Source organism: Nannobrachium achirus (assembly GCF_963921795.1).
Source record: "Nannobrachium achirus genome assembly, chromosome: 2".
NCBI lineage: Eukaryota > Metazoa > Chordata > Actinopteri > Myctophiformes > Myctophidae > Nannobrachium > Nannobrachium achirus.
Window position 1 is genome coordinate 67,738,383 of NC_137811.1, and position 20,111 is coordinate 67,758,493.

At 42.6% G+C, this 20,111-nt stretch overlaps 1 protein-coding gene across 1 annotated transcript in view; it reads left to right on the forward strand.

Annotated features, from left to right (window-relative positions):
* phf20l1 (PHD finger protein 20 like 1) overlaps positions 1–4,907 on the forward strand; it is a 29,899-nt gene extending 24,992 nt beyond the window's left edge. Inside the window, exons 21-22 of the mRNA XM_080743680.1 lie at positions 1,701–1,804; positions 2,985–4,907. Coding sequence (XP_080599806.1) covers positions 1,701–1,804; positions 2,985–3,127 — 247 coding nt within the window. The 3' untranslated portion in view covers positions 3,128–4,907. The remainder of the gene's footprint in view (positions 1–1,700; positions 1,805–2,984) is intronic.
* The last annotated feature ends 15,204 nt before the right edge of the window (positions 4,908–20,111 follow it).

Genomic DNA, 20,111 nt, shown 5'->3' on the forward strand with positions numbered 1-20,111 from the left:
GATTTAGTAGTCAGGTCAAAGATCGGGTCAAAGATATTCATAGACTTGCACACATTTTCACGATTTTTCAAAAATAGCAGATCTACAAGCTCGCAGCGCGGCACTCGGTGCCGCACTGTGAGCTTGTATATCTGCTATTTTTCTAAGGTTAAAGCATACAATGATGGTTAACTCACTTACTGCCAATTTAAAATGCCCCTCGAGTGGCACTAGTGCCAGAAGCCTCCATAGACTCCCATGTAATTTATAGTGCACAGATCATGCACGCCCATGCACAGATCATGCACCATGTTTGTGCAGGCTGTTCACAGCTTTCAAACAAAAAAAAAAGATTGGAAATCCGTTCAGGCATTCATGATTTATCAGCCATAATGTTTTCTTCAGATGTAAAGAAAAATGGCTGCCATGTTTGAAAGATGGGGTTGTATGGGGGGTGGAACATGCAAAATCGCGATTGAAATCATGTTTACTAGATTTAATTGGGTCTTTTTCTTTTACTTTTTCTAAGTAAAAGTCGCCCAAAGTCGCTTGGCAGGGAACTCCATAGTGAGAAAGTTGCTCTAAAAGTCGCCTGGCACTGTATGAGTTAAAGTGGTTAAAATCTAACACGACTCGGGCGCGTTCAAGGTATTTGAGAGTTAACTCTTGGTTCCATTTGTACACTGTTAGAGTTACAGACTTGTATGGGTCAATTTAGACCCCCATAAAGGAAGCCACAGAGTCCCTGGAATCCACTTTAGCCCCTTTTCGACTACCGCTTTAGCACCACACCACACCACACCACATAAAAATATCTATATTTTCCATTACACAAAAGTACCCCTATCGTTAAGAAACAAATTGACCCTTTTAACTGTGATTATAATACAATATACATTTGTATTACAACTATCCTAAATTATAATACACTCTAATAGATTATAATAGTGGTTAACACAATACAATCTATTATCATGTATTACAACTATATCCTGGTGGTCTAAATGAAAAGTCAGTGAGTGATCAGTCATTATGAAGTGTTTGGCCTAGCTCAGACCTACATTAGATTGGATACTTTTTAGTACCACATTTAGTACCACTTTCACACCACTCTACCCAGGTCCTTGTATTGGAAAACCTGGCACAAGTGGGCGGTGTGGTGTGGTGTGGTGTTGGGCCAGTGGAAAAGGGGCTTTTGAGAACCACTGCTCCACAGAATCGTGGTTTCTCAGAGTACCTTGGTCCTTCATTTTGTCCATTTCAAGGAACCCCCAGTTTGATATGGAATAGGCCACTGAGCCCCTGATGCCATATTTGTAAATCTCGTGAGTCTCTGAGTGTGTACAAATGGAACCAAAAAGGAGCCGTCCATACCAGGCCATCAGCTGTGTTTTAGACAGAACCTGAGCCTCCAAAAGTTGTATAATTCCTACATTTCCAGGCCCGGTGGGTTTAAATGGACTGTAGTCTACGAATGAAGTTTAAACTGATCTATCCCAACAGGCCCCGTAGGTCTGCTGGCACCGGTCTCCTAAATGTTCCAGAAGCTAGCACAACAAGGCACGGGGAAGCGGCCTTTAGCTATTATGGTCCTAACCTCTGGAACAGCCTGCCAGAGGCTCGGCGGGTTCTCTGAATCAGTTGACTTTTTAGACTTTTTAGTATTGCTTTTACCTACTATATTTTTAGAGGATTTATTTTTTAATCTTTTTATCTTCCAGGACCAGAACGTGTGTCCAGTGGCAGATGAACCTGCTCACCCACATCGAGGACGTTCAGAACCAACTGGCTTCCAGAATGGACTACATAGAGAAAGAACTGGATGGTAAGAACTTCATATTAACACACTTGTTGCCAGGATTCTAAGGCGACCATAATATCTTCCAACATTTTACCTTTTAATGTGCACGATGGTGCACGGGGCAAGCACGGATAACGTACGGATCATGTACCACACGTGTGCACGCCATTCACAGCTTTCAAACAAAAGAAAATCTGCTCGGAAATCCGTTCAGGCATTCAGGAGAGAGAGGTGGTTATAGTGTTTTCTTCAAATGTAAACAAACACGGCTGCAATGTTTGAAAGATGGAGCTGTTCTGGGAGTCAAACATGCATTTCGTGATCATGACAAAACCGGAAGTAGGGAGAGAAACAAAAAAAAAAAGCCAACTCGGGGAAACTCGTGGCACAGGGACAGATGCGGCCAAAACTCTGGGAAACTCAAACTCGTGTTTGGCACCAAGGTTGTTAAGGACGTCAGTATGAGGTCGTCACAGTGGGCAAACACTTTGTCAGCGGAAACAGTTCTTTCTAGAGGTTAATCTATTGTCTGAGAACAGCTCATCAAGCTTGTACAACGGCTATTTCCTTACGACAAAGTATAAGTTATCTAGCATTTGGCAGCAGGTAATATTTATAATAATAATAATATGAATAATATGGTATTGATGATGACAGAGTACAGCATCTTGCAATGGGCCTGGTGTACAAGATACACTACACCACTATGACACCCATGTACCTGGCAAAAAGAACGTTAAGGATGTCCACAGTTACAACCCCAGAGGTGGCGCCACAGATCACATTCAACCCAGAGTCAAGTCAGTCAAAGGGTCAAACTCGTTCTTCTGCTATACCACCAAAATGTGGAACGCCTTACCGAAGGCCTTAAAGGAGTGTGGATCCCAAGCATCCTTTAAAATCACCCTAAAAAAACACTTACAGGTGGCAGCCATTCGCAACTGGTAAATACAAACCTAGTCCAGCCTTACCCTCCCCTGACCCTTCTTTGTATTTACCTACTCTATTTTATTAAAAACAAAATTGGACTGTTTTTTTATTTTTATTTCTTTTCTAGGATCTCCTTTTAGTTGACCTTGTACCTGTGAACTGTACCGTCATGAAACTGTACCTTTTCCTATGCAAACTTCTAATAAAGTCTTCAATCAATCAATTGATGCTCATGTGCTGACAATCACTCTCCTCCCTCCCTCTTCATTGGCAGTTCTAGAATCCTGGCTGGACCTATCAGGAGGCCTAGAACCGCCGGACCCTTTGGCCCGCCTCCCGCAACTCAAGCTGTCAATCAAACAGCTACTGGCGGACCTTAGCAAGCTACAGCATATCAGTACACTCTGCTCTGTGTGACACACACACACACAAACACACACACACACACACACACACACACACACACACACACACACACACACACACAAAACACAGTGACAAACTGGCAGACCCACTAGCCTGTAGATTGTCTTATTTAAAGGGCAACTTAATCGATTTATGAACCTGATTACCGTTTTTCTATTTGTGAGGAGGATGTGGGAATCTGACAACACTTCCCTTGGTGTTTACTCACTCTGCAGGCGCTAGAAGAAGTACTTTTAACCAAATAAACCTTTAATAAAATTGGCTGTTTTCAGCGAAGATATTTGGTGTGGAGAGAAAAAAAGGATAGACCAAGGACAGACGCCGGTCAATTGAGCCGATTGGGTGGATAAAACCAGAGGTTACGGGAGGTGTCACGTCAGACTTTGCAGCGTTGAGATGGCGCCATCCTGTGGAGACTCGTCTCTGGCGTTCATATGTGTTGTCTTTCAGTTCTCTGTTCTTGTTAAATAATTAAATAATGTACATACGCTATGGCTGCATGTACTCATGACATGCACACATGACAATAAATAAAGCAAGCAAGCAACCACATTATATCATACTTGTATGTCCTCCTCACAATAGAACAGTAGGATTCTGGTTAAACATTCATTGAAGCTCTATCTCAAAAGTAGCCAAAATAGTCTATCTACAATAAGTGCTCACAGCACGTCGGGATGCGACAGTTTGTGAGCTTGTAGATCGGCTATTTTTGAAACATTTAGGAAGAAGTTCAAATTGGCAAAGATCCCCTCAAAGTGAGTTGGAATCTAAAGCTTAATTTATAAATTAGGCTCTCCTCACATCATTGATGTTGCCTAATAGTTGAATGTATTCAGGCGAGTTGTTGTTGGATCAACTTAAAAACCCAAATCTCAAGTGAGTTCAGTCCAAGCCCAGCCTAACCCCCCCCCCCCCCCCCCCAAGCCATTTACACTCTACGTGATGAGACTTGAACCTGTGACAAGATACATGGTACTGTAAACCACCACTGTCCCTGTGCTGGTTTCATCTTCTGACGTGGCAAAAAAAAAGGAAAACCAAACAAATGCTACACAATCAAAAGCCTTACTACATGATACTGCAAGAGAAATATTTAAAAAAATATTGAATCTATGAGGAACACACACTCATTGTACATGTAGTCGTGTACACCCACTACGTTAATTAAATTATAATTTTGACAACGTTTTCAAAGTTGGGAGATCTGTGATGCAGATCATAGCAGATCATATCACGGACACACAGAGACCAACAGAGAGACAGTTGCTGTTCTATAGACCGATTGGAACGGATACACACACACGACTGACTGACTGACTGACTGATACTCACACGGATACACACACATGACTGACTGACTGACTGATACTCACATGTGTGCGCACAACATGCATGTATGTGCGCACACACCATCACCAATAGGCAGATGTTATGTGTATGTGTACTATACACACACACACACACACAATCCAGAGTGACAGCGCGGCCCCTGTACAGTATGTATGTGTGTGTATGTGAGAGGTAGAGCGAGTGATGTCACGCAGGCTGTAGATTTACGTTTGTACAGTTTTCTAAAGTTTAAAAGAGTTAAATGTGGGAAAGATATAAACGCTGGTTAACAAACAGAATTAAAAATGAACACGAAGAGAGAAATTAACACGTTCATTTAGTATTTTGACACCTTGTATAAACTTTTTTTTTGTCCAATATTACATATACAGCTGTACATTGCGTTTTATTTAAAGGTCATTCTTATGAGATTTCCTACATGCACATGAGACCAATAAAAGTATTCTGGATAATGCTGTGTCTGTGTTCTCTGTCGGTTCCAGACGCGTGGTGCTTGTGAGTAGAGAAGAGTGTCAATTTGTGATGCTGGATAGCTTAACCTGTAAAGGTTAAGCTACACCTTTTTTTAAGGTCCAAAAAGGTGTAGGCTGAAGCCAGGGGCGTCACACCAAATTCTGGGCCCCGGGTACAAGGATTCACTGCGGGCCCCCCATGAATGTTAACTATTGAAAAATAGCAGATATACAAGCTCACAGCGCGGCACCGAGTGCCGCGCTGCAAGCTTGTAGATCTGCTATTTTTGAAAAATTGTGAAAAAGTTTCCATGTCAGTGATGCTCAAACCTTTTCATGTGAAGGACCCCCAAAATGATATGAATTTGGCCACGGACCCCCATCTCAAATTATTTTATGTCCGCTTAAAAAATACATATTCAAAGATTTGCACACATTTTCACGACTTTTCAAAAATAGCAGATCTGTATATCTGCTATTTTTCAATAGCTAAAGTTACTAGGGCCCCTCCACCTTGGGCCCTGGTAACTCAGTCCCACTTTCCTACCCCTAGTGACGCCCCTGGCTGAAGCCCATGGCTTATTTTGCCTACCCTTAGTTGTCACATTATTTTGACAAAAGGCAAAGAAAGTAGTCTCAAAGAAAACCAAAACGCGAACAAAGATCTGAACATTTGGACTTTACAAAGATGAAAGCTTGTCTACATACTTTATTTTATTTAAAAGATTGTGTTTTTTGGTAAATTAATGCCCAATTTGATTTGACATTCTACAAGCTTGAAATGCACTTTGAGCTTGTAGATCGTCTATTTTTGCTATTTCTGAATTTGAATCCTGAAAAGTAACAGTTCTGGACGTATGAGGTTTCCACCTGAAAGAACAATATCATTAATCAGTTAATATATCGTTTGTATTAAGTAACTACTAACTAGTAACAAAAGCTGTCAATTGTCGTGGAGTAGAAAGAACAATAGCAGTAAACACATTGAAATGGAAAAAATATTAATTTACACTTGAGTAAATATAAGGACTATTTTGATGAAGTTTACCTCAGTACTTTACATATAAGAGCTCACAGCGCATTGCGTCATAATGTATTGTGAGTTTGCTCAACATTACGGCAGTGGTTTTCAACCAGTGGTCCGGGGACCACTAGTGGTCCTTGAGGGGGTTCCGGGTGGTCTCCCGCTAAACGATGGAGAGTTGCTAATGAACCCTTTAGACTGTAAATTGTTCTCAAGAATTAAATTATTGTTAAACATCAGTATTATTTCATTTACAAGAAGTCTAAACAAATACAGATTTTAATTTTATTTTGATGAACAGTTTTGCCCGTTATCTCCAATGGTACCACATCAACACAGCATCTTATCCAATGATAACAACATAGGCTATTTGTACGTTTTGGGTCTGAGAGGCTAAATCTCATCAAGTGGTGGTCCGTGGCTCTTCAGTGTAGCTTTGTACGTCTTGTATCTGCCAGTGTGTGAACAAGGCATTAGCTGTCAGATGAGCTGTGTTCAGCCTAATCAGGACCATCCTCAACAGCAGAGGTTCTCAACCTGTTCAGGCCGCGACCCCAAAATAATCATAATTTCTTAACTGGGGACCCCCCCACCCTGACAAGCACAAGAGTTGAGGAATTACATTTTGTATATGACGATTCTATTGTGAAAATAGCCGAGATCTGCTATTTTCACAATTTCTGCCTCTAATATTTGGCCAATGTTTAATTTGTCATTTTAGAGGTATTAAAAAGTAGCCTAGTAAACGACCAACTTCCTGGCAGAGGGCGGTTTACGAGGCTAATTAAAACGTCCTTAAATTGTCACTTCAGAACTGTGCTATACACTTAAACTTTATGTTGGTTTGTTTACTGTTGAGTGAGGAGAACAATGTTGCACATTAAGTTCATCATCTGGGGACCCCCCAAAATAATTTGGGGGCCCCCCTGTGGGTCCCGACCCACAGGTTGAGAACCACTGTTCCACAGAACAAGTCGGGTTGTGTGCTCGATGTCACAACAGTGTGACTGACTGATTGCCTTTGATGAGAGTTCACATTAGATGGTATTTTAAAATACCAAGTAAACTGTTGTTGACCCAGAGATGACAAGGAACTGCTCAGGGCACACATCCTGCTGTTGTTTGATTTTGACCTCATCATGACGCCTTTACGGTAATAAAGAATTATGCTAATTGTTATCAAACCGAACTCGACTGTGGTGTTGATTTGTCATGAAGGTTCTTATTTGACTTGGCCGCCTCCATCCCTGCTCTGCCTCAATGATAAACAACGCACGCACACACACACACACACACACACACACACGCACGCACACATAGGGGCGTCACGCCAAATTCTGGGCCCTGGGTACAAGGATCAGGGTTCCCACGGTCATGAAATTCCTGGAAATATTTTGAAATTAGATTTTTTTTTTTCAGTACTGGAAAAGTTTTGGAATTTATCAAGGGTCCTGGAAGGTCTTGGAAAAAATAGCTATGCGTTGTCTTTGGTTATTGATTTTGTTAATACCTCTGAAATGACAAATGAAACATTGTCAAATATTAGAGGCAGAAATTGTCAAAATAGCAGATCTACATGCTCTCAACGCCTCGCAACGCGAGCCGTTGTGAGCATGTAGATCGGCTATTTTCTCAATAGAACAGTGTTATACAAAATTCCTCAACTCTTACTGCTCGTCAGGGTGGTGGGTCCCCAGTTAAAATATGATTATTTCGGGGGTCACAGTCTGAAAAGGTTGAGAACCACTGGCATACGCTACCTGTCTTTGGGCATTGCACATAGGAGTAAGTGACTTGTTATTGAGCTGAATTATTGTTATATAGTCCTGGAAATTGGGTTAAATATTCTGGAAAAGTTTTGGAAATTAATTGGTAAAAATGTGTGGGAACCCTGAAGGATTCACTGGGCACCCTATGAATGCTCTTCATAGGGGGGAGGGGGGTTCAAGGCAAGGTAAATAGGAGGTAGGGATTTCGCGCCATAGCTCACCATGGGTGCCAGAACTCGCACCGGAAGTGTGATGAAATACATTTTCAAGATGTTTATTTTATTGTCACAAGGATGTACAAGTACATGCACTGTGAAAAGCTTGTGTTGAGGGTGCTCCATAATACACTTGATTAAAAAATCAGTACATAAATAACAATAATAAATGTATCTAAAAGTTACCAGTAAGACTCCCTAATCGGGAGATAAGCGACCGTTGGTCGCTTATCTCCACAAATAGGCCAAAAGTTTGTTTTACCAATTATCAAGACATACGGGCAGTTGACAGTTTGCCATGGTTACTCATTGAAGTTGAATCTCCATATATGGAGATAACCTACGCATCACACTAAGTCTGACCTCACCAGCCCATATTTGGGCATGAGCAACTTATGTCTCCATATATGGAGATATGATGACATCACACAGTCCTCAGCCGATGATGTGGCGTGATGTCATACAATACACAAACGAGCCCTACAGTATAAAGGGGCAATTCTTGCCAGGAAAGAAGCATTTCTTCGACTCAGACCTTATCGCCAGGGTTGGCTTATAGCAGCTGTCGGTAGGACCATATATGGATTCTGTTAGTGTGGATCTCCTAACAGGGCATCATCTGGGATACAATCCCTTTTATGCCCATATATGGAGATCCCTAACAGAATCCCTTTCATGCCCATATATGGAGATCCCTAACAGAATCCCTTTTATGCCCATATATGGAGATCCATAACAGCATCCCTTTTATGCCCATATATGGAGATCACTAACAGCTAACAGAATCCCTTTTATGCCCATATATGGAGATCCCTAACAGAATCCCTTTTATGCCCATATATGGAGATCACTAACAGCTAACAGAATCCCTTTTATGCCCATATATGGAGATCCCTAACAGAATCCCTTTTATGCCCATATATGGAGATCCCTAACAGAATCCCTAACAGAATCCCTTGTATGCCCATATATGGAGATCCCTAACAGAATCCCTTTTATGCCCATATATGGAGATCCCTAACAGAATCCCTTTTATGCCCATATATTATGGAGAAATCCCTGCTCTGAGTATCTGACATCAGTGTGATGTCACCTGTTTATGCCCATATATGGAGATCCCTGCTCTGCGTATCTGGTTGCTATGGTAAACAGTTGGTTGCTAGGGTAAAAAAACATGGTTGCTATGGTAAACAGTTGGTTGCTAGGGTAAACAGTTGGTTGCTAGGGTAAAACCATGGTTGCTAAGGTGGTTGCTAACGTACACTAACAGACCAGCAACAACAGACTGTTGCCACAGCAACGTACACAAAGGTTTGTGTACACATGTGGTGTGATGTCATACTGATGCAGAGATATGAGCAGGACAAAGGTGTGACGTGTGACGGACGGACGGACGGACGGACGGACGGACGGACGGCCGGTGGAGGTTTTCATAGTAAACTGCTCCCTGACGGTCGCAAAAAACAGTTTAAAAGAACCATGGACAACATACACGGCCGTAACAACACAAAAATGTTCATTTCATAGACTTGTTTAGCAGTCTTACAGCCTGGGGTAGGAAACTGTTCTTCAGTCTACTAGTGCTCACTTTGATGCTTTGATACTTCTTCCCTGAAGGCAACATCACAAAAAGTCCATTGTGGGGGTGTGTGGGGTCCTTGATGACATGACAGTGAATGGAGCCGGCCAGATCAGCTGAGATCACCTCATGAACAAACCTGGAAGTAACACTATTTATGAACGACTGAGACCTTTGTCATATAATCTGTTCAGGAACATAAAAGAAAATATATCAAAGGTATTTTTACAATCACTTGCTTTTCGATGTACACAGTGCATAATGAAATAATAATAATAACAGTAAATAATAATTGTTTCTGTCTCCGAAGTATTGCGAGATCTGGTTCCCAGAACATAGTCTCGCGATACTGGCACCCATGGTGAGCTCCATGGCCGGACATGGCGCATCCCTGTTGTCACGTGATGTCCCTTCCTTCCTTAGCTTCCTTGGTTCAAGGCCCCCTCCACCTTGGGCTCAGTCCCACTTTCCCACCCTTGTGACGCCCCTGCTTGCGCGCACACGCACGCACACGCACGCACATGCACGCACACGCACGCACACACACACACACACACACACACACACACACACACACACACACACACACACACACACACACTCCATACCTAGGACTCCGGAGACCCCAGAGGTCGCAGGTACGATTCCCCGCTCCAGCTATCACTGCTCCCCCCTCGCGCTCCTTGTGGGCTGCACTGGGTTCAGCTGGGTTAAGCTGGAAAAAAAAGCAGCTGGGTTGGGCTGCGATACCCGAATTTCCCTTGCGGGAGGAGTAGGTAACTATCATTATCATTATCATTATCCTTTAATGCCCCAGCTGACTGTACCACTTTCTCCTCTGTCTCTTTCTTGTCAATATCTAGACTCTTTCAATTGGCTTTTATTTGATGACCTTCCTGCCCTGGCATTTTCTCCTTTGTGCCCTCAAAAAATGAACACCACCAAAGGCTAAGTGGCCTTACCGCTAAAATGACAACATTCCAGGCCTGGTATATACTGTAAATATATATATATATAAAAAAGGTTAATTTTAAGGTAAAAATGTCTTCCCACTTTCTTAACACTGAGCATCAAAGTAAATATAAACTAGAAAGATGAAATTGGAAATTGCAAGTGTGGTTGCCGTGACGCGGATTTCTCTAATGAATTTGGTCTCAACATTTGAAATTTGAATTTTCCCCATTCAAGGGGAAAAGGAATTCACTAATAAACTAATGTCCATATATGGAGATCATGTCGGTCCTTGTCCCTTTGATGCCCATATATGGAGATCCCTGATGTCATCAATATTAAGCCCATATCTTGGAAAGCGCATCTATGGACTATGGATACTATGGTCAGTCTCATGTGGTCTATGATGTCAGATATCTATGATGTCAGCCATCTCCACATTTGGGAAAAGTGACATTTTTAATTAACATTTTTATTAACATTTTTATGTTAATAATCCGTTTGCCTGTGTCCATTTATGCCCATATATGGAGATCACTGCAGATATAGTTCTGGGTCCATTTTATGCCCATATATGCCCATATATGGAGATATCTGTCTTTATTTGCGTCCATTTTATGCCCATATATGGAGATCTCTATCTGTCTTACTGTGTCCCTTTATGCCCGTATATGGAGATCTTTGTGATTCTGCGTCCATTTTATGCCCATATATGCCATATATGGAGATATCTGTTTATCTGCGTCCATTTTATGCCCATATATGAGATCTCTGTCGCTTTTTGTTTGTTTCTTCTTTAAGCAGAATACGCAGCCTGCTTAAATCTGCATCATTCAAGTCATCCTCCCAGTCCCACGCTTTGTTGCTTGTCTTATGTTTGTCTTTGTCTCTTTTATTTTCTTTTTTTCTTTTTGGAGCGGACCCCATGAATGCCCCACCCTTTAATGCAAACCCGTTTTGACCATCTGTTTGCCTTTGTCCCCTTATGCCCATATATGGAGATCTCTGCACACACAGTACCGGTTGCTGAAAACTCTGATGTCAGACATCAGCTCCGCATACGGGGATTCATTTTATGCCCATATCTGGAGAACGCGCGTGCCGGTGGGAAGAACGGTTCTCGAGATACGCGGATTACATACATACATACACATTCACAGAGATTTTTTGTTGACTCATGTGGCGTACGTGATGTCAGAGCCTTTTATGAAGTGATGTCACAATGAGTCAGCGCTTGCGTCGATTTCCTCCGGAACAGCCTGTCAACAATCAGCTCCGCATAAGGATATTCTGAACGTTTCGCGCCGGTTTCGGAAAACCGCGCGTCGGGTCGGGTCGAGGCCCGGCACTGCACTCCGCGCCGCGGCGGGGAACGCGCGTGCCGAATCTGAAGCCGGTGGGACGAACGGTTCTCGAGATACGCGGATTACATACAGACAGACACACACGCAGACAGACAGAGATTTGTCGCATTTATAGATAGATATATAATGTATCTCTTAGCAAAATAGCATGTCTGCGTGTCCCGATGGAGCTGGTCGGTTTGACATATGGCCCAAGCGCGTGCCACCGTGTCCTTGAGCAAGACACGGACCCGCTAAACGCTCCTGATCAGCAGGTTGGTGCCTCGCATGGCTTCCTCTCCTGTGTGTCTGTGTGTCTGTTCCACAGATACATTTTGTGAAAATAGCAGATCTACATGCTCACAACGCCTCGCAATGCGAGGCGTGTACCGGTAGATCGGCCATTTTCACAATGTTCGCCTCTTGCTTACTTAATATTTTACAGTTTTGGCCAGTCCTGTCGAATATTCGACTATTCGAATACTTTGAGGTCGAATAATTCGAATACAAAAAAATCACTATTCGTGAAAGCCCTACATACAACTGAAATACATTTTAAAGCGCTTTGAAAGGTCAGAAAGACTAGTAGGAAGGCTCTGTATTTGTGAATGTCTATGCATCTATTAAGTATTTGTATGAACATATTCATACCATGGTCACACTGGGATACACTGGGGGGAGGGGGCAGGGGCTCAGGGGTAAGAGTTGCCGTCTTAGAACACAAAGGGTTCCCAGTTCGATCCCGGGCTCCCTCAGAGTTAGTGTGGAAGAGTCCTTGAGCAAGACTCTGAACCACTAGTTGCTCCCGGTGAGCAGGTTGGTGACTTGCATGGTTTCCTCTGCCATCGGCGTGTCGAAGGTGTGTGTGAATGGGGAATGAACACAGATAACGTCGGGCCCCGCCAGGCTATGAATGTAGGCCTAATGCACACCTGGAATGAGAGAAACCACATTATTACACCTGGTTACACCAACAATGATGATGATAATGAAAATAAGTGAGTAACAAACATTGAGATGATGATAACAGTCAGTTGTTAGTTAGTAGTGAGTAGTGAGTTTATCCTCTCTGTCTGTCTGTCTGTCTGTCTGTCTGTCTGTCTGTCTGTCTGTCTGTCTGTCTGTCTGTCTGTCTGTCTGTCTGTCTGTCTGTCTGTCTATGTCTCTCTCTCTGTCTCTCTCTCTGTCTCTCTCCCCCTGCGTGTATCCTTTGTGTGATCAAATAGTGAATCAACAAACACCCCAATATCCAATATATACTTTTCATCTGACTGTCCATCAATGTGTATTTACAGAACGTGTGTCACCCCCCTCCCTTTCTCCAGCGTACATACAGTATATAAGCGTTTCTCTGTGTCTGCATATCATTGGATTGAGATCGGTCTTCTCCAGGTATTGTATTCATTCATTAATTCATTCAACCTTTATTTATTTTCTCGGGGATACATTGAGGGCAAGCCCTCATTTGCAATGATGCCGAGATTACAATAAAAAACAAGCTACAGCTATTAATGAAATTAAAACGGCAAGATAAAACAAATGTATGAAAACAGGCAAGGAACAGTAAGAAAACAATATCACAGACAGCTTAATTAAAACAATGACAATTTAAAACGATAGGAGGTTAGCAGGTTTTTAAATTGTCCCAATGAAATCATGGATTCGAGTTTTAAAGTGCGTTGTTGTTAATTTCCAACTAAAAGGGGCGCTAAAGCCAAAGGCTGTTTTGCCTATAGGTCAGTGTAGAGTAGACCTTAGGAACTATTAGTGGGATGTAATTCTGAGAACTGGTGAGTGGAAGGGTTTGGTAGAGGATGTATGAAATGCTACTGCTACTCACTCACAACCGTTGTGCATCTATATTATAGAGTTACAGATCAAATGAACTTGTGGACAAGAAACCAGGGGTGTCAATTGGGTATGGCAGGGGTATGCAGCTGCCATACCCTGGGTTCAGGAGGGAAAATAAAAGTTACCTTTAAATATAAATCCATGAATGTCTCTTTGTCTATCTGCGCTGGTTATTATGTTGTTAAATTACAGTAAAATGACTACAAATACAACATTTTACAAAATGGTCACTTTAACAAGGTATTATAATTATATTCTCCACACTTGTATTCTCCCCAGCTTGACAAAATGGTATATTCCCAGGTTCCGCAGGTCAGCTGCACAGGTGCAATGCATTATTGTTAATTGTGGCATGTTTACTAACATGCTAAGTTTAGCTGCACTTGAACAACCATTCCAGTCTGCCATATCCAGCCCAAGAAACCGTAGAAACCTGTGTAAAGAACTGACAAAACTCGTTTTTTTCAGACATTGTGAAAATAGCCGATCTACACGCTGAGCATGTAGATCTGCTATTTTCACTATAGAACCGTGTTATACAAAATGTAATGCCTCTTTTCTGAACTGACGCCTCTGCAAGAAACAAATATTTGTACTTACTTATGTATTGAACCACTCAAGCCTTGTTGTATCAACATCTAAAGATCTGTTTTTTATGACATCTATTTTTTTTTTAAATTAAGATTTGTAATATACAGTAGGACCTTGATTCATCACACTGTAATAGTTGAGAATGGAAACTCTCTCTCTCTCTCTCTCTCTCTCTCTCTCTCTCTCTCTCTCTCTCTCTCTCTCTCTCTCTCTCTCAGCCATGGGCACAAGGTCGCTTCTCCTACTGTGTGTTGCTGCTGCTACGCTGTTCACAGGTACAGTGTAACTTAATATTTCTTAAAGGTAACCGGTCACGTCGCCGAAAATCCAACTCGCCAAATGTCCACGCTCATTGGGCAGGCCTGTCAATGCTCCTGGATTTGCCATGATGATTGGCAATAGTAGGCTAAGGTAACCTGACTGAGCCAGATGGTGGCAGTAGTGCGTAGGCTACCGCCCTACTTTACCATCTGAGATCTCTCGGGAGGAGTTGATAACGCTCGTAAAGTCCCGGGCCGGACCAATCAGCGGCAGCTACGGGCGGGCTCTGAGTGGCTCTGAGCCAATAGAGTCTGATTGCAGACCACGTGGATGCAGACAGGCCAATATGAGTGGTTGGAGTTGGCACTCCCATCCAATCACCTGCTAAAGTATTTGAAAAAATGGCCCGCCCCTTACATCGGGTCTGCCCGAGGGATCCCAGATGAAGGTAAGCAGAGCGATATGCAGCCAGGCATACGCACTGCAGCCATCATCGGGCGCAGTCAGGTTAAGGCTAAGGGGATTTTATAAGCTATTTGACCAATCTGCGAAGTAAATCGTTACCAAGAAATGTCTTCACCAATGTGTTTCTAAAGGTGTGTAATAATATGTACTAAAAGGTTGAAATTCAACTCCCGGGGGAAACCTCATAAAAAAAACTGATTTGTGTTTGTGTCCCATTCATTTACTAGGCTATACAGGAAAAAAATACAAAAAATAAATATGCTTTAAGTAGCATGTGAGGGGTTAAACTAGGGTTTAATGCTGAATCCATTGCAAGCATTTGTTTTGCATGAAAAACATTCCTTGGGCTAACCCACAAAACGATGGTTTAGTGATGAATCATCATTCCTGTATATAAAGTTAATGGGACACAAACACAAATCATTTTTTATGAGGTTTCCCCCGGGAGTTGAATTTCAACCTTTTAGTACATATTATTACACAACTTTAGAAACACATTGGTGAAGAAATTTCTTGGTAACGATTTACTTCACAGATTTTCTTATGTTCCCCTTACTACATCTACTATGTTAAATATTTTCTGGGGGAGGACTCCCAGATGATAAGTCATTATTAAGGATGTCTTTCTGTGCTTCAGTCATCAAATCTGTACACCTATTTACATACATTTGGCATTGTAAGGCTGAAATTGTACCCATGTTAGTAAAGCAAACCTGATAAAAGTATCAAACATGCACAAAATTCAACAGAACACAGGCAAATATATATTTGTTAAGACGTTTTGAGGAGCGGACCACCTGACCCCTGTTGGGGAGTTCCCGCACCCCCGAAAAATAAATCTCCTGGATTCTCCTGGACTGACAGTCCAATGTTGACAACCCTGCTCATTGGCGAGGTGTCCTAGCAAGTTGATTTGGCGAGTTAGATTTTTGGCAAAGTGACCTGTATTCAACTTAAAATGTACACTAAGGCTGGGCGATATTAGTAAAAACTCGATATTTGATAATGTTGTTGAATACCTCGACATTGATATTACTCACGATATTAGTAAAAACAATTGCATTATATCGTTTTTGAGCGGTGGTCACAACGCTCCTATACGTGGCCGCGTGTGTGGGTCTGTCTGTCTGTCTGTCTGTATGTCTGTATGTCTGTCTCCGTGTCCGTAGCCTGCAGTAACCTTTTCTGAGTGACCACACATGTTAAAGGAGTCATCCAGACCAAAACACATATAGGGTTAAATGTGCCTTTTATCATACCCCTTCATACCTGCTTTAGTCGATTTTCTTCATAGCTGCCCCTATTGCTAGATTTCGGCTGCCCCTGTTGCTAGATTTCGCAGACTCTCTCATAACTAACACAGTGGATTGTCCTTAGGCTAGTGCGGTCATTTCTTTAGCTTCAAAGTTAGTATTTTTTTATTGGATTGTGTTTACACAACGTCCTGAGATCAACCAAACCGCTGTTTTGACCTCACAGGCACCCTTACTTGTCAAACGGCTTCTGCTCTGCACCAGAGCAGGGAGAGGAGAGGCTAGAAAGGGAGGGAGGGAGGGGTCTGTTTGACAAGTAAGGGTGCCTGTGAGGTCAAAACAGCGGTGTGGTTCGTCTCAGGACGTTGTGTAAACACAATCCAATAAAAAAATACTAACTTTGAAGCTCAAGAAATGACCGCACTAGCCTAAGGACAATCCACTGTGTTAGTTATGAGAGAGCCCGCGAAATCTAGCAACAGGGGCAGCCAAAATCTAGCAACAGGGGCAGCTATTAAAAAAATCGACTAAACTGTTGCACACACACACACACACACACACACACACACACACACACACACACACACACACACTCAAAAATGAAATAACCACACCTGGTTACAGATGGACTGCTTTTTTGCATGTGCATGCATAGTGTGTTTATTAATTAATTTGCCACATACACCAATACCTCATCGCAAGCCATCTTCGTCGGTATGCCTCGCATGTTGATACCTCGATGAAGGTACATTTTCGATATATTGCCCTGCCTTAAAGGAGTAGTTCACCCCCAAAATGACTTTCTTTCTATCGATTACTCACACACCATGGAGACTTGAGTTCAATATTTTTTGTCGCATTCCTAAGACAATAATTTGATTATAGTAAATGTACCCACATTACTATAATCCATTTTTTTTGTGTTGGGAAAGCGACAAATACAAAGACATATTCTCCATGGTGTGAGTAATCAATAGAAAAAAGGTCATTTTGGGGGTGAACTATTCCTTTAAAGGGGAAGACCACCCTTTTTCAATATTGAACTGTGTCATTAATATACCTTAGAGGAGTTGTGTGGAAATAGAAAAAGGTTCCCTCTCTTCTGTGTTGCCTAGAACTGCAGGATTGATTTGGGGGTTTGTATTGTAAAGTACAACTTGATGACATCACACATTGTACTTTACAATACAAACCCCCAAATCAATCCTCCAGTTCTAGGCAACACAACTTCTCTAAGGTATATTAATGTCATATTTCAATATTGAAAATGGATGGTCTTCCCCTTTAATGTACACTTTGATTTGACACAACTTTGCCGCTCTGGAATGACTTAAAATTACATGACAATGATGTGTTCCCTCTAATGTCTCTCTCCTCTCCTCTCCTCTCCTCTCCTCTCCTCCCCTCTCCTCCCCTCTCCTCTCCTCTCCTCTCCTCTCCTCTCCTCTCCTCTCTCCTCCAGTGTGCCAGAGTTGCACTGTGGGCAGAGAGTTCCTCACAACATTTCTTCCAAACTATCGATGGGGCCGAGTGGCGGGTCAGAAGCTCCAGCTGGTAATCGCTGCCCAGGGTTCTGCAGCCAAAGTCACCATAAAGGTGAGCAGCAAATGAATTGCTCATGATAATACCATTTTCCATTCATCGTATCACTCTAATGCAGGGGTTTTCAAAGTGGGTGACGGGGCACCCTGGGGTGCCGCGACGGCAGTCCAGGGGTGCCGCGAGATAATTTGATAATATAAAAAAAAAAAAAAAAAAAAAAAAAGTAATTTTCAGTCAGTTCTAACCAAAATGGCTATTATCTCAACGTTTTCCTTGCAACATAATCACTAAAATATCGTCACTGTCGGGCAGAAATCTTGTATCTCCAAGTTTTATTTTGCCCTTCTGCATCATACAAGACCGTCGCACAAAACTAATGAAAACAGCCGACAAGCACACAACGCCTCACATCGTGCTTATAGATCTGCTGTTTTCACTAGTTTAGTACATTTTATAGATGATAAATACAAAACGAACGGTTTTGGACATACAAGGTTTCCACCCGACAACGATATACAATATGCTTTAAATATAAGGTGCTGGGAGTGAAAGTTATAATGTAGGGGTGCCTCGGATGAAACAAATATTTATAGGGGTGCCCCGAGCCAAAAGAAATTGGGAACCCCTGCTCTAATGATTTCATGTTTTTACACAACCGTGAATAGTTACCTGAATACCACACCGTTTGCCCGACTGGCCGTTCGCCCAGGGCGTCTATCCGGCGTAATGTTGAAACGTAACATTAAAACCTAAGTTTTTAAATAAACGTAGTGGAGTAAAAGTACAATATTTGGATTCGAGATTTAGTGGAGACGAAATGAAAGTATTGCAAATCAGAAATACTCAAGTAAAGTTGAAGAAAAATAGCAACATCCTCTAGTTCAGATGACATAGCAACGTTTACTGCCTTTCTGATGATGACGACGAAAAATGATGCTTATTTTAAATCCCACAGGCGGATAAGGCACGCTTCACCAAGACCCTTAACCTATCCCCGAATCAGCACACGTGGGTCCGGCTGCCAAACGAAGCGCAGCTGCTTCGGACGGGCGGATACCCCAACTCGGCGGTTCGAATCTCGTCCAGCGCGGACATCACCGTGGTGTCTTTCAACAGCGGTGACAAGTCAGGAGACGGCACGGTGGTCCAGCCTATCTACGAGCAGGGCGTGGACTACGTGGTCTTCACACCACCTTTCGGACCTAAGAAATACGACAAAGTCGTAGCTGTGGTCAACGGCGACAGCCCCAACCGGATCTCCTTCACCCCTTTTCAAAGCGTCAAGCTGAGAGGAAGAAGCAAGGCGTTTTGGGGAGCTGGAAAGACAGTGAACGTGGCCCTGAAGCCTTACGAAACGTACCTCGTGAAAAGCGGCCACGACCTGACAGGCATGCGGGTTCGGTCCCAGAAGCCTGTGGCGGTGTTAGCGGGCCACACGTGCTTGAAAATGGTACAATATTGTGAGCACGTGTTTGAGCAGCTCCCCCCGGTGTCAGAGTTGGGTAAAGAGTACATGGTGCCCAGTATGGGCGGTGATGCTGCAAAACAACATGCCTACATAGTGGCGGCTGAAGACGGCGACACGGTAGTGGTGGTGGAGGGAAAACGCAAGTAAGAGATAGCAGCAGATATGAAATATCCTCACTGTCGGACAGAAACCTTGAATCTCAATATAACATTTGTTTTCATGTTTATGAGCGGTCTCCTGGAAGCAGCCAAGCTCCGACAACTGCTTTGTCCGTTCCCCAAAAAATTCCAGACCCCCAAAAAATCTCTGGCCCACCAAAGATGTGAAGCATGGCCTACAACTGGCCTAGATATGGCCTACGTCTTGGCTCAAACGGCTCAAAATTTGTATTTTTCATAAATGAATTCCGATTTTATACTTGTGATTTGACTATAGTTTTGCATGAGTCAAAGTAACCATTCTACAAGCTGACAATGCGTCCCGCTGGACTATAATGACTTGGCCAAATATCCCTAATAGTCCAGCTGCCAACAGGCCTTTTTTGGCTTAAGTATGACATTTGGTATATCGTTTTTTTGCCTAGAATGTTTTCTATATAGCCTATATACAGTCATGAAGCAACCTGCTGACCATCTGTCAGCATTGAGCATTCTTTTCATAGGGGGTAAAAGTTTGGGGTCCATTCACAAAAATAGCCTCAACAATCTGCTTTAAGTAGCATGTGAGAGGTCAAACTAGGGGTTTTTAATGATTCTGAATCCATTGCAAGCACTTTTTTATTTATTTTTTTGCATGAAAAACATTCCTTGGGCTAAAAACGTCCCCCACAAAACTGTGAAAAGTGATGACTGACTGGAC